At 53.8% G+C, this 13,097-nt stretch overlaps 1 protein-coding gene across 1 annotated transcript; it reads right to left on the bottom strand.

Annotated features, from left to right (window-relative positions):
• Positions 1-9,386: 9,386 nt before the first annotated feature.
• On the bottom strand, positions 9,387-12,280 carry GBX2 (gastrulation brain homeobox 2). The gene is made up of 2 exons (XM_009570117.2): positions 11,669-12,280; positions 9,387-10,616 (listed from the first exon to the last, which is right to left on the bottom strand). Exons 1-2 carry the CDS (start codon positions 12,168-12,170, stop codon positions 10,093-10,095), a joined length of 1,026 nt encoding a protein of 341 aa, XP_009568412.2. The 5' UTR covers positions 12,171-12,280; the 3' UTR covers positions 9,387-10,092.
• Between the last annotated feature and the right edge of the window lie 817 nt (positions 12,281-13,097).

Here is a 13,097-nt window from a genome sequence, read left to right as displayed (position 1 = left end):
ACTGTAATTGTTCAGGGGTTTCTGAGCCACCTGTTTTGGTGAGTACCGTAATCCTCAGTGGATTTCTCCTCCACCAAGTTGCCCGGTCCTGAGTCTCTCGGAGGCTTTGAGGCTCCACAGCATCCCACATAAAGGAGTTCCTCAGCTGAACCACAGTTGTGCTGAAGAACCAACACCATCTTCCTCCCCTCCTTCCGTCCTCCCTTTGCAGCCCCCTGGGGAGGAAGGGCGGCAGAGGGACCTCCTGTTTCGGGGTGACTTATAGAATAATCAGAGAATGGTTTGGGTTGGAAGGGACCTCAAAGCCCACTCAGTTCCACCCTTCCTGCCACGGGCAGGGACACCTCCCACTGGATCAGGGGCTCAAAGCCCCATCCAACCTGGCCTTGGACACCTCCAGGGATGGGGCAGCCACGACTTCTCCCAATTCATCTTCCCCAGAGCCCTTCCTGGGGGCAGCGCGTGTCACTCGTGCCCAGGGTTGCTTAGCGTGGCAGGAGGTGGAATTGGTGTACAGAGATGCTGTTTGGAAAGTTGGCTCCAGAAAACCCAGAAGGAACCCAGCCTGGGGAGCAGCGTGTCCCACACAAAGCTCTTCGGAACTACTGCCTTACGGCTTAGCCCTTAACCCCATCCCTTTGTCTCTTTATTTCACCAAGTCTTGCCGGAAGAAGCAGGCCATGCGGCGTTTTCCCCACCGACATCTTCCTCTTAGAGATGCGATTCCCACCTCAACGATGCCGAGAAGATGACTTCCAAGAGCACAGACTGCAGGAGTTACCAGGAAGGTGCATTAGGGAAATTCAGTTATTCCTGGCGAAAGCCCTACCTGCGCAGTAGGAAAACCACAAACTGATGGCAGGACCGGGAACCCCACCAGGCAGCCGTTCATCTCGCCCAGCGTCCAGTAAAGCCCTTAATTGGCCAATAAAGGCAGTCACAATAACTGCGCCCGACGCGCAGCGCCACTGCCAGCAATTAGCACTTATTTATTTGCATTCTGCCCCCACCGATCCCGGCTCCCCGACTTCCAGATCTGTTTGTTTTCAAGCCAGGGAGACTCCTTGCGTTTGCCAAGGAGAGGATGAGAAGAGCTAAAGCAGCGGAATTAAAACGGCGATGCTGTGCCACGGGACGGGAACCACGAAGGGTTGCGGGGACGCAAAGCCGTCTGCAGGGCTTTCCCATTGCTCCTAGAATGAATATTGGGTTTCTAGGGAACGCAGGGTGCCGGCGTTTGCTCACACCTCCCAAGTAACGGCTCGGCAGCGGTGCTGCCAGCACTGAGGGCTGCTTCTTTCTCAGCTGAAGAGAATCTCCTGATCACCTTTTGCAGTAGAGAATAATCATCTATTGTCGTTTTGGCACAGGAGAAGACAATTCACATCATTTCAGAGGATTAGCAGGAATCAGGGGCCAGGTATATTTAATGGAGTGAGGGCTGGGATCCCAATTGGCCTTGACTTGCCAGAGCTGGAGGAAGGGTATGGTGGAGACGAGCAAATGCCCCTCAGCAGCTGCCAAGATTGGGGTCCCCAAACACCAAAACACCTCATTCTGCAATGCTGACAGCAACGGACGGGTATGTGTCTTGAACTCCCCTCTTTGCTTTGGGCCATACAGCAGGGCTGATACCTCCATCGCAGCCAAGAAGAGGCCACCGAGAGCCCTTGACCTCTGTGCTGGGTCGATGATATCCACCAGCATTTCGGTGCAGGTCCCCGGGAGCCGTCTGGGTGAGGGAGAGAGGGGCGAGGAGCTAAAGAGAGGGGTCAGAGCTGTGGGAAAGGGGGGGCAGAAAGCAGCCTGACCCAGCTGGAAAACACCCCCTCCTCCTAGCAGTGTGTTTACCCTTTGGAACGGGCCGTGTTTGGAGGTATCCTGCAGTTTCTGGGAGCTTGCAGACTGGAAAGGGATTGTGCTGCCGAACAGCTCGGTGACTGAAGCGGAACGGGGCAATCCCCCTGGCAGCACTGGGGCAGGAGCCCAGGCGAGCGCGGGGGCACCAAAGGCTGCCCAGAGTCACCCCAAAGAGATGAGCATCTCCGATTGCTGCTGAGAAAAGCAGATTTCGGTACGACCTTCCTTCCCGCCCCCACCAGAGATGCAGCATCCACAGCCCCTGCTCTGCAGATCCAACTGGTAATGGCCGGGCTGATTGACTGCAGATTTCCCTGTAACTGAGCTTAATTAGCAAGCTAATCAGGTCTGGAGATGGTTCCAATTTATTTATTGGCTGATGGCTGCCACTAATCGGCCTGGCCAGTCAATCCTGGCAGCGCTGGGGTTTGTGCCAGGTGAACAAATAGAGCAGGATTTCACCCTTTCCATCGCTCGGAGAGGGTAGAATGCGCCTGGAGAGCACCTGAGCTCGGCTGCAGGTGAGGTGGGACCCGCAGCGTTCCCTCCCCGTCGGCTGTGGGAGTGCCCACAGTGAACACCGTGCCCAGTTCAGACCAGTTGTGGCCGACTGGGAGGACGATGCTTGCAGGCAAGGAGAGAAAAGGGGCGCGTTCCGCTCTTTGCGCGCTGGCAGCGTAGCAGAGCTCCAACACCCAAAATTGTCCCCGTGGCACGGACAAGGCGTCCAAAACGAGGGTCACCTGCGGGTCACCCCTTTTGAAGGTGACCCAGACAAAGTTTCTTACAACTTGTGCCTCTCGGTTCCCTCCAGCAGTGATATAAAAGGGCATTTTATTTTGCTTTTTTTGTTGTTGTTGAAAAAATAAGAAGGTTAATCTTATTTCTGGATTTTTCTTTTCCCCTGGAATTGCCAGGAAAGGTGTTAGTGCTCCCTGGGTTTGCTGGAGTGCCTCTGAGTTAACGTGCGATGTCTCGTGATGTAAGGAGAAAGGGGAGTGTTGGTGCTGCGGCAGAGCCCGCGTCCCAACTGAGTATCGGGGAGCCGGGAAAGCGGGGTTTGCTGATTAAACCATGGCAAAAAGGTCTCCTGTCCCTCCAGAAGTCCCACCGGTCTCTGGATGGGAGGTGGCGGTGCGCGTATGGGGGATGGCACCAAGCAAAGGAAGGAGGGGAATGCGATCTCCGTGCTTCCATCTGCTGTAGAGAAGAACCAAAGGGAACGGAGGGGTGGGTGATGGAAGGGGGAGACACAGGGATGCAGCTGGAGGAGGCACTCGCTGTGGTAAAATCCCACACTTGGCTAAAGAGGCTCTTCCCCGAAGGCGTTCGGCCCCAAGCTGAAGAGACCCTCCTGTGCCGCGATAGTTGGCTCAGATCTTTAACGGTTGTCCATATCTTAAGCAAAAATGAAAGGGTAAAAAAAAAAAAACCTTCTAATTTGAGTCTATCTCTCCGGCCCGAGCTGCCGGCATCGATTCTCGCACTGCTGTCCTCCTGTTGATTCAAGAGCTCTTCAGCGCCAGTATTTTCTCCCCGTGAAGGCACTTGGGGACAATAACAGAGTCGCTTCTCGGTCTCCTCTCTCTGATGAGCCGGGAGGTGGGTGGGTGGGCGTCGGAGCGCCGAGTGTTCCGGGGGGCAATGGATCTCCTCCAGACCCCGGCACCTTGGTGACAAGAGGTGACAATCCCAGCGTGGGACCTCCCAAACGCAGCCAGTGATGACGGCTGGTGGGACTGGGGAGGATCTGGATGGAGTATCTTTCTTGGGGGGCTGCAGGGCATCCCACCCTGGGGGTTTGGGGTGATGGAGCCGGTCCGTGCTGGGCAGGGAGAAGGATGAGGCTGGAAAAGGCCCAGTGCAGGCGATGCTTGTGGCGCTGGGGGAGCAGAGGCAGGCGGGTGGGTGGGTTTCATGGCTTTGGCTCTGAAATCTCTTGCTGGAGAGGGTTATTAGAGGGAGTAATTGGGATCACCTTACTTTACAAATGTTACTTTGCAGAACGAGGCAGGAAGACAGATCGATCTCAACTATTATTCATTAAGGCAAGTCCTTTATAAATCCCAAATTAACAATTTCTCTTAGAGAGAGACTTCCTATTACCCTTCTTTCGTGGGAACTTATTGCTGCTTTGGAAATGGGGGAAATATGAAAATAATTGGGGAGGGGGAGAAATAGCAGTCGTGGGCTTAGGAGCTGAAAAATACAGATGTGTGTCTTAAAAATGACTGTGATCCTAATTCGGAAAGGCAATGTTTTTGATAGATACCATTAGACCACAGCCATAACGACGTTCATAAAAGCCTAAGTGGCTTCTTAGCAATGAACAGGCTATTTGTAAATGTTCAGCGTATCTACAAGCAACGATGGTTTGCAGAAGGTCTCCGCTGTCGTCCGTCCTCTCCCTGCAGAGAGATGGATGTCTGTTGGGAGAGGGGACCGGAAAGCTGCTGTTACTGGTCCCAGTGGGACTGGGTGACTCTTTGCACTGGTCCTGGCCATGGCGGGGGCTGTACGGTCTTTTAATAATTTGGGGGTCTGGCTTGATGTTTAGGGGGTGAGGGGAGAATTTCAGCCCAAACCTTCTTGATGGGTGAAAAACACTAAGAAAATATGCTTTTATATATATATATATATATACTGCTTGAAAAAAACCCACAGTTCTTCTAATTAAAAATTCTTATGTACCATCCAGCTTTTGGAATTTGCACGAGGATGACCTGGGAATTTTAGGGTAGGGGTTCAGGGGCAGGGAAGAGCTGTGGATATCACAGGGTGCATTACCCCTGACTGACAGATTTGAGGTGATGTGACGTGCCCTGAGGATGCTTCGGGGATGTATGCGAGAAGGTTTGAGGTCAAGAGGTGTTTTCGTTCCCGGCAGAATTTGGTTGGTTTGCTTCGAGTCAAGGTTGCCAACCAAAATAAAAGAAGCAGAAAAACCAATTACTTAACTCATATAAGTGACCATGGCTTCTTTAGGCTGTTCCGGGAGTACCAGCAAGGGAGACAGACATCTTTCAAAGCAGTTTTGGGGCCATAGCCACGTTTTCCTGCATCATTTCCGAGTTCAGGTGCTTTTTGCAGAGAGAATAAACCTCTGAACAGGACCGCGAGCGGAAGGAAAGCAGCGGAGGTTTCTATTCAGACTGGGAAAGACGCAGTTTTTGTCGCCCCCCCAGATAGCATCAGAATAGGTTATCTTCTAATAAAAGAAAACCCATAAATCACTGCCAATGCACCTTTTTGGGGAGGTCGGTTTGAGGCATTGGTGCCTTTTAAAGTAACGTAGGGGTACAACGACGGAAGAGCTCCCGGCAACACATACCGGCCCTGTGAGCTCCGGCTCCTCGCTGTGGATAACGTGCTCCTAGAAAATTATAAACGGGAGTCCCCAGTTTGCCTTTCACTCTGTTAATTAATAGGATTTGAGCATTAAAACTGCTACCCCGGAGTGGGCGATAGGCCCTTTGCCACTAATCCAGGCCCCTCGCCACTAATTCAGTCATCCTGGCAGGTCAGTGTAAACACCCCATATTTTACTGCCGTTTTCAGATTATTCCTCTGCCTTGTAATTATTTTCCGGGGGGGATGGCAGGGGATTAATTCCAGGCGCCCGTTCCTCCGCAGATGGTGGAGTGCCCTAGCACGGAGGTGATGCAGAGCATCCCCTGGCAGCGGATAACGCCGCCGATTCGAGGTCCGTTTCCCCGCTGATGAGGGAAACGTCGTTAAGCTGAATCCGGGCTCCTCTTCCTCCTCCAATCCTTTTCCTAAAGAAAAGGGAGGAAGGGCTCGACGCGGTCCCGCGGGTGCAGAGGGACATCGGGCATTGGCAGGGAGATGCTCATGTGGGTACCACGGGGGCGAGTGGGCAGCCCTCGCTCCGGCTTCGCTCCGACACGCTCGGCGTCGCAGCGAGAGGCTGTTTATTCCCGGGATATTTGCAGGAGGACCAGAAGCCCGCGTGCCTCGCAGCGAGCAGTTCAGGCTTAGCCTCACCCAAACGAGAGAGAATCGTTTTGCTTATAGGTGAAATACCCCTTTTTATATGATTTTCCGTAATTCATCCCGGGCTGGGAGTCGGAGCACCTGCGAGACCAAGAAAACGTCGCGTTTTCCTTTGGGTCCAAGATGCTGGGAACCAAAGCAGAGGTTTAAATGCCACATGGCTCAATAATAATAATAATAATAATGAAAAAAAAACAACAAAAAAAATAAGGTTTATCCCTCTTCCCTCCCTCAGGCCTGCTGGAAAGGCGGACTTTTGCTTCCCCTCTTCCCAGGCTGAGCTCCGGGGAAAGTTGGGCGAGTAAGTTTGCCGAGCCGGAGGGAGGGCGGCACAGATCGATTGGCGAGTTTAATAGGATCAGGTCAGTGTAATCCTGTTTTAGCCATTGTAATTCAGGCAGCCAAGGAGACCTCAAACTATAGGGGAAGGGGCTTTTAAAACCTCAGCGGTCCTGCCACAAAGCCAGAGGCTGGGGCCGGGACAAAAGCGGGAGAGAGGATGAAGTGGCTTGAAATAAATAGATTAAGGCTCTCTATGGGACGGGCGTAGCGGGAGGGAGAAAAGAGCAAGCAAGGGGCGGGGAGGGGGACGCCAAGGGACCCCGCACCCACCAGGGATGCAGGGTGGCGTGGCACAGCATCCTTTCCTCCCGTGGGGCGCGGGGGTGGGTTTCTTCCCCCCACGGAGCGTGTTTCCGAAGGGTTGGGATAGGCAATCAATTTTTACGACGCGATTTATAATTCATACAGGTTGTCTTCGTACATATGGTGTTGCTTTTGTGTGTCAGGGTGCCGGGTGCTTTATGACGGTGATGGTGGGAATTTGCATTGGCAGCCGCTTACCGGCCTCATCGCTCTCCTCCTCGACGATGAAGATTGATACGGCTTCGTGAAAGAGCGCTGGGGAGGGACGCGATCCTGGGGGACACGGCGCCCGTAGGGGTGGGTGTCGCTTGCAAAGAGTTCTGTGCACCCTTTTGGGGTTGGAGGAGATACTCGGCCCACGGAGGGGGTGATTTCCAGCAGGGGTAGGGACATCCCTCACCCATCTCTCCAAATATCGGGATCTGCCCTGCTCTGGGGGGATGCTCGGCGCGGATGCTGCCATGGCGGGGCTAACCCAAATGGAAGAGGGCTCCGGCACCCCCTGCCAGGGCACAAAGGGGTCCTTGTCGGCAGGGCAGGCAAAAGGCACAAAGCCGAGAGCCCGGCCAGTCCCAGCTGAAATAATTAACTCAATTAAGTCAATACAAACAGCAACAAGGCGGAAGGCAGAGCTGCCCCTTCCGAAGAAGTGGGGGGGGGGTCGCAGCTGGAGTCCACCACCCCCTTCCCACTGCCCTGGCGTGCACTGAGTTTGTCCGGTCTCTGCGGCAGCTCTGGCATGCGGTGAGTTTTGCCGGGTCGCTGCGGCAAGGGAGTAATGGGAGGAGAGGGGAGTGGGGTGGGGGGAAGGATTTAAAAGCTCTGATGTCTTATTTTATAGCGAGGCAGTGCACTCCTTGTCCCACCAGAGAGGGGTGGGCTCCTCCGGCCACCGCATCCCGGTGATGCTGAATGGCAGTGGCTGGGAGTTTAAAGAAAAAAAATACATATATATGTATATATATTAAAAAAGGGGCTTTTCCTAAGGCAGGTTGGAGTCAAGGCGGAGAGGAGCGGGCAGCTTTCCTTCCCCTCTGACTTTAGGCTGCTGCGAAGCGGGCCGGCATCGCCGCTGCGCTCCCCGAGCGGTGCAATTATTTGATCTGCAGATGTAAGAGGAATTTATTGTAACAACAAATATAGTGATGTCAAAACCCAACCTTGGATTAAAGCCGGCAGCCAAAGGGGAAGTGTATTAATTTCAAACAGCATCAGAGGCCAGTGCCTATTAGGACGAGCTATTCTTCAGACCCCCCCATCAGAATTAATCATTGGGAGTTAATTTGAAGCTCAGACAAGTTGCTGTTAATTTAGTGCAGGGAGGACGGGATGGAATAAAAAGCTGAGGTGCTGGCCGGGCCTCCTGGGTCTCATTAATCAGCGAGCTGAGACGGCCTGGCTTGATTACAATTTGCAAAAAAATTCATTAGAGCCTGGGCGATTGACAGTTTTTCTCTCTGCCTGTGATCTGACTCATTAGGCAGCCAAATGAAAGCCATGATGATGGTGATGATGACAGCTATCAACCCCCTCGCTTGTTTATCTCCTTCTCCTCTGCCCCCCCCCCAAAAAAAAAACCCTCTCCGGGGAGAATGGGGGACACTGGGGGGACCCCAACCCTCCCAGCAAATAAGTTTTCAGCTCCTGGGGGGCAGATGATGCCTTGGAGAGGGAGGGATGCCCGAGGGGGGAGCAGCTGCTCCTCCCTAAAATACCACCCCCCCACACACCTTGGGGGGTGTTGGGGTTGCTGCGCTTTCCCACTTTCCACCGGGGAAAAAAAAAAATAGAGACCAAAATAACTTGAAATATATAATATTTTTAAAGAAAAAAAATGAGCTGCTAAGAGGCTGAAAGCAGCCCCCGTTTCCCCCTCCCGCATAGAATTAACCCCGAAATTTGTATTTATAATAATATTTTTTTGCAATGACTGCAAAAAAAATAATAATAATAATAAAGTGGGGGGGTTGCTGCCAATTCCCCCCCCCGCGGGGTGGGAAGCAGAGATGCTGCTGGTGGGAGAGGGACATCCCCTCCCCTCGAGGCAGCCCCATCACCACCATCGGCAATAATAATAATAATAGCAATAATACTAATAAATTACGAAGTGTGAGGGCTGTAAATGATGTCACCGCAACCACAAAAAAAAAAAACAACAAACAAACCAACCCCGCTGTGTGTTTGCTGCCCCGAAACCTCGGGAGAAAAAAAAGCACTCCTTTTTGACTGACCCAGTTCGAATTTCCAAGACTTTCCCCCCCTCCCTCCACCCTTCCCAAACCCCTTTTTTTTTTTTCCCCCTCGGGAAATTCGTTCCAAACCGCCCCCGACGGCCGCCGCGGAAACGGTGGCAGCGGCTCGGATGGAGCCGGGATGCGTAAAACAGGGGGAAAAACGCGATGGAGAGGGTGGAATGAGGGACCCTCCACCGCCCCCAGCGAAGCCTCTCCGCGTTTATTCGCAGAAAAAGCCTTTTTCCAGCCTTCCCGACCCCCCTCTATAAACGAAATAAGCAGTAAACTTTTTTTTTCCCCCCCCCGTCTTCCCCACTCCCCGACAATAAATATAGTTTCGCACAAAAAAAAACCCTAAAAGGCGAGAGCAGCTGCATCGAGAGGAAAAGGCAAATCACCTCCTCGCCACATTCTGGACAGAACAGCCGGGGGATGGAGGGCTATTTTTTTTTGTTGTTGTTGTTATCTGTTTTGTTTCTTTGTCGGTTTTTATTCACAAGACTTAGTTTGCTTTTAAATTTCATAACTTATAAGGAAATCAGCTACATTGAAATAAATTAAACACAATAGAGAAGATCGTGCTTTTTTTTTCTTTCCATTCTTTCTTTTTTTTAACCTCTCCCTCCCCTCTCTCTCTCTTTCAAACATGGCTTTGTAGAATAGGCAAAACAAATCGACAGAAAGCCAGGCAAAAAATATATTTAAAAAACTGTCCCCCAGTGCCTGCCGCTCAGCCATGGGAAATAAAACCAAACAATAAAAAAGGCATGAAATGAAACTCTTAGTTTTCTTTCGTTTTGTTGGGTTTTTTTTGTTTTGTTTTGTTTTTTTTTGTTCTCTTGTCTTTTTACCTTTTGCCCCCGATAAGAAAGAAACCCCAAAAGGTGGCCAAAGGCGTTCTGTGGGTTTCGCTGGGGGTGTCTCTGCTGCTGACAACGGGCAAATCGCTGCTGGATCCAGCGCCGGCACCGTACGGCATCTGTGGTCCCCGTCGCAGCCAAGACAGCGCGAGTATGTACAAAGTAGGGCAGCGTAATAATAAATATCTGTGTGTCTCTTCCAGGGGTTGATATTCCTGCTCCGAACCAAAACAGTTTCCAAGCCTTTTGCCTTCGCAGACTCTCGCTTGACTCGGTAAGTGGAAAGTTTCGCTTTAGAGTTCGCTCCTGGCAGGGATTTGCCATGCACTCAACATTGGATTTCATTTTCTTTCTTCTTTGCTTTAAGGGATTTTCTTGCTTCATTTATTATTTTTTTTTTTTTGAGTGGGTTGGTTTTAAACCCTCATTTGGAAACTTTTTCCTCAAAAACTTGTGGTTCTGAGCATAGGGAGGAGGGATCAGGGTCGGGCTTGCTCCAGCTGCTGATGCTGACTCCTGATCGCAAACCTGCTGACGTGCACCGGGATGGGTACCACGATCTTAGGGTTTCGGGAGGGCTCCCCTGTCTTGGAGTTGGCGTTGCCTGCCTTGACCCGTTTCCACTTCGCCCGTCTGTTCTGGAACCAGATTTTCACCTGCACCTCGCTGAGTTTGAGGGCATGAGCGATCTGGGACCTCTCGGTCAGGGACAGGTACTTTTTGCAGTGAAATTCCTTTTCCAGCTCCAGCAGCTGCTCGCTCGTGAAGGCTGTTCGCCTCCGACGGTTTTTGCCCGTGGACGTGGTGTTGGTGGAATTAGGGGGGTTTTGGGGGTTCTCCTCCAGCGCGTTGGCAGAGTCCTCTTCCTTGTGAGCCGCCTGGCCAGGGATGTTGTCATCCGAGCTATAGTCTAAATCGCTGTCCATGGAGAAACTTTCCTCCTTGCCTTTCGCGTCCTCTTCTGCTTTGGGGTCCTCCTTGCCCTGGCCACGGAGAGCTCCAGCTGGAAGCGAAGCAGAGGCCTTTGGTTAGCATTCCGTACTCTCCATCCCGCACCCACCGAGCATCCCCCAGGTGTCGGGTCCACCATCCAAAAATCGTTCAGTTTGGGAATTCTCGCTTTATTCCGGCTGGATTCGTGTCATTACCATTATCTCGAGCAGCAGAGGCTCGAAACCTCCTTTCTCCTCTTCCCTTCTCCCTCTCCTTGAGGCCACCGGGGGCCATCCCCGCATGTCCCCGGGGGGTCCCCTGGGCCACCCCTTGCCCCGACACCCCCCCTTCCCGTGGGGACGCAGCTCAGACCCGGGTCCCATCGAGATGCTCCCGCAGGGATGCTCTTATGGGGATGCAGCTCGGAACCCGCTCCCACAGAGATGGTCCCGTAGGAATGCAGCTCGGACCCTGCTCCCACGGGGATGCTCCCGCGGGGACGCAGCTATGACCCGGCTCCCACGGGGATGCTCCGGCTGGGATGCAGCTCGGACCCGGCTCCTACAGAGATGCTCCCGCAGGGATGCAGGTCGAACCCTGCTCCCACGGAGGTGATCCCGCAGGGATTCAGTTTGGATCCCGCTCCCGCAGGGATGCGGCTCAGACCCTGCTCTCACGGGGATGTTCCCGCAGGGATGCAGCTCAGACCCGGCTCCCACGGGGATGTTCCCGCAGGGATGCAGCTCGGAACCCGCTCCCAGGGGGATGCTCCCACGCGGATGCTCCCGCAGGGATGCAGCTCAGACCCGGCTCCTACAGAGATGCTTCCCCCAGGGATGCGGCTCGGACCCTGCTCCCACGGGGATGCTCCCGCAGGGATGCGGCTCAGACCCTGCTCCCACGGGGATGCTCCCGCAGGGATTCAGTTTGGATCCCGCTCCTGCAGGGATGCAGGTCGGACCCTGCTCCCACGGAGATGCTCGTGCAGGGATGCGGCTCAGAACCCGCTCCCACAGAGATGCTCCCGCAGGGATGCAGGTCGGACCCTGCTCCCGCGGGGATGAAGGTCGGACCCCGCTCCCACGGGGATGCTCCCGCAGGACGGAGGCAGCGTTCACTCACCGAGGGAAGCTTGGACGGCGTCGGCAGCGGGGAAGGGCAGGAGGGCTCCGTCCTTCCCCAGGAAGGCTTTGCCGTCGTCGCCGCCGCCGTCCGGGGGCATCCCTTCGGCTTTATCGAAGTTTCCCGGGGGCGCGAACTTCCTGGCCGCTTCCTGGTGCTGCGGGGAGGCCGGGAAGGTGCCGGGCAGCGTGGCCATGAGGGTGGAGGTGAGAGCCATGCCCTGCGCCAGGCTGGAGCAGAAGCCGGTGGGCAGGCTGGGCAGCTGGTGGGGGTGGTGGGGGTGCGCGGGGGGCAGCGCGGGCTGCAGCGCGGCCGGGGGCGGCGGCGGCGGGGGCGGCAGCACCACGGGCCGGTACGGCATGAACATGGGGTAGCCCGTGTAGACGAAGTGTCCCGGGGCGGGCGGCGGGGGGCTGCCGATCAGCGAGTCGATGCTGAAGGCCGTGCTGCTTCCCAGCGGGCGCTGCATCATCATCAGCGAGGGCTGGAAAGCCGCGCTCATGCCGGAGCGGCGGCGGCGGCGGTAGCACCGACCCCTTTCCTTCTCGCTTTCCCGTCTCAGCTGCACCCGGCGCCCACGCGTGGGGCGGAGCGGGGCCCGCACATGGGGGCCGCCCCCCTCCCGCCGCCGCCGCCGCCGCCGCCGCTCTGCCCGCCCGCGCTCGCCCGCGCCCATTCACATTTTGCCCGGCTGGGAACGCGGGGCGCACCACGTGACCTCCGCCGCCGCTTCCCATTGGCAGGGGCGGAACGAAGGGGCGGGGCTTAGCCGTGAGGCCACGCCCACCGCGCCCTCATTCATCTCGCCCAGCGCCGCCCGGGCTGAGCCTCGCTGCGCGTCCGCGGCTCTCTGACCGCTCCGAGTCCCCTTTACGCCGCTCCCCAGCGCCACTCGCCGATCCCCTGCCTCCAAACCCCCGAAACCGCGTTCCTTTTTAGGAGAAAACTCATTTATCCACTCTTTTCTTTTTTTTTTCTTTAGGGAAAACTCGTTTTGTTATTCACTCTTTTTTTTTTCTTTAGAGAAAACTCGTTTTATTCACTCTTTTTCTTTTTTTTTAAGAGAAAATTCATTTTATTATTCACTCTTTTCTTTTTCTTTAGAGAAAGCTCGTTTTACTCACTCTTTTTCTCATTTTTCAGAAAAAGTCATTTTATTATTCACTTTTATCTTTAGAGAAATCTCGTTTTATTCACTTTTTTCTTTTTTTAGAGAAAACTCATTTTATTATTCACGATTTTTCTTAAGAGAAAACTCGTTTTAGTCATTTTTTTAATAGAAAACTCATTTTATTCACTTTCTTTTTTTTTTTTTTAGAGAAAACTCTTTTTATTCACTCTTTTCTCCCCCCCCAACTCCTTTTTTTTTTTTTTTTATTTTTATTTAAAAGCCCCCAAATAGGCTCCATGTGGTTCTGGGTAAAGTCAG

Source organism: Cuculus canorus, chromosome 6 (genome assembly GCF_017976375.1).
Source record: "Cuculus canorus isolate bCucCan1 chromosome 6, bCucCan1.pri, whole genome shotgun sequence".
Lineage (NCBI taxonomy): Eukaryota > Metazoa > Chordata > Aves > Cuculiformes > Cuculidae > Cuculus > Cuculus canorus.
Note: the sequence above shows the minus strand (reverse complement) of the source record. Positions and strands in the feature narration are given on the sequence as shown.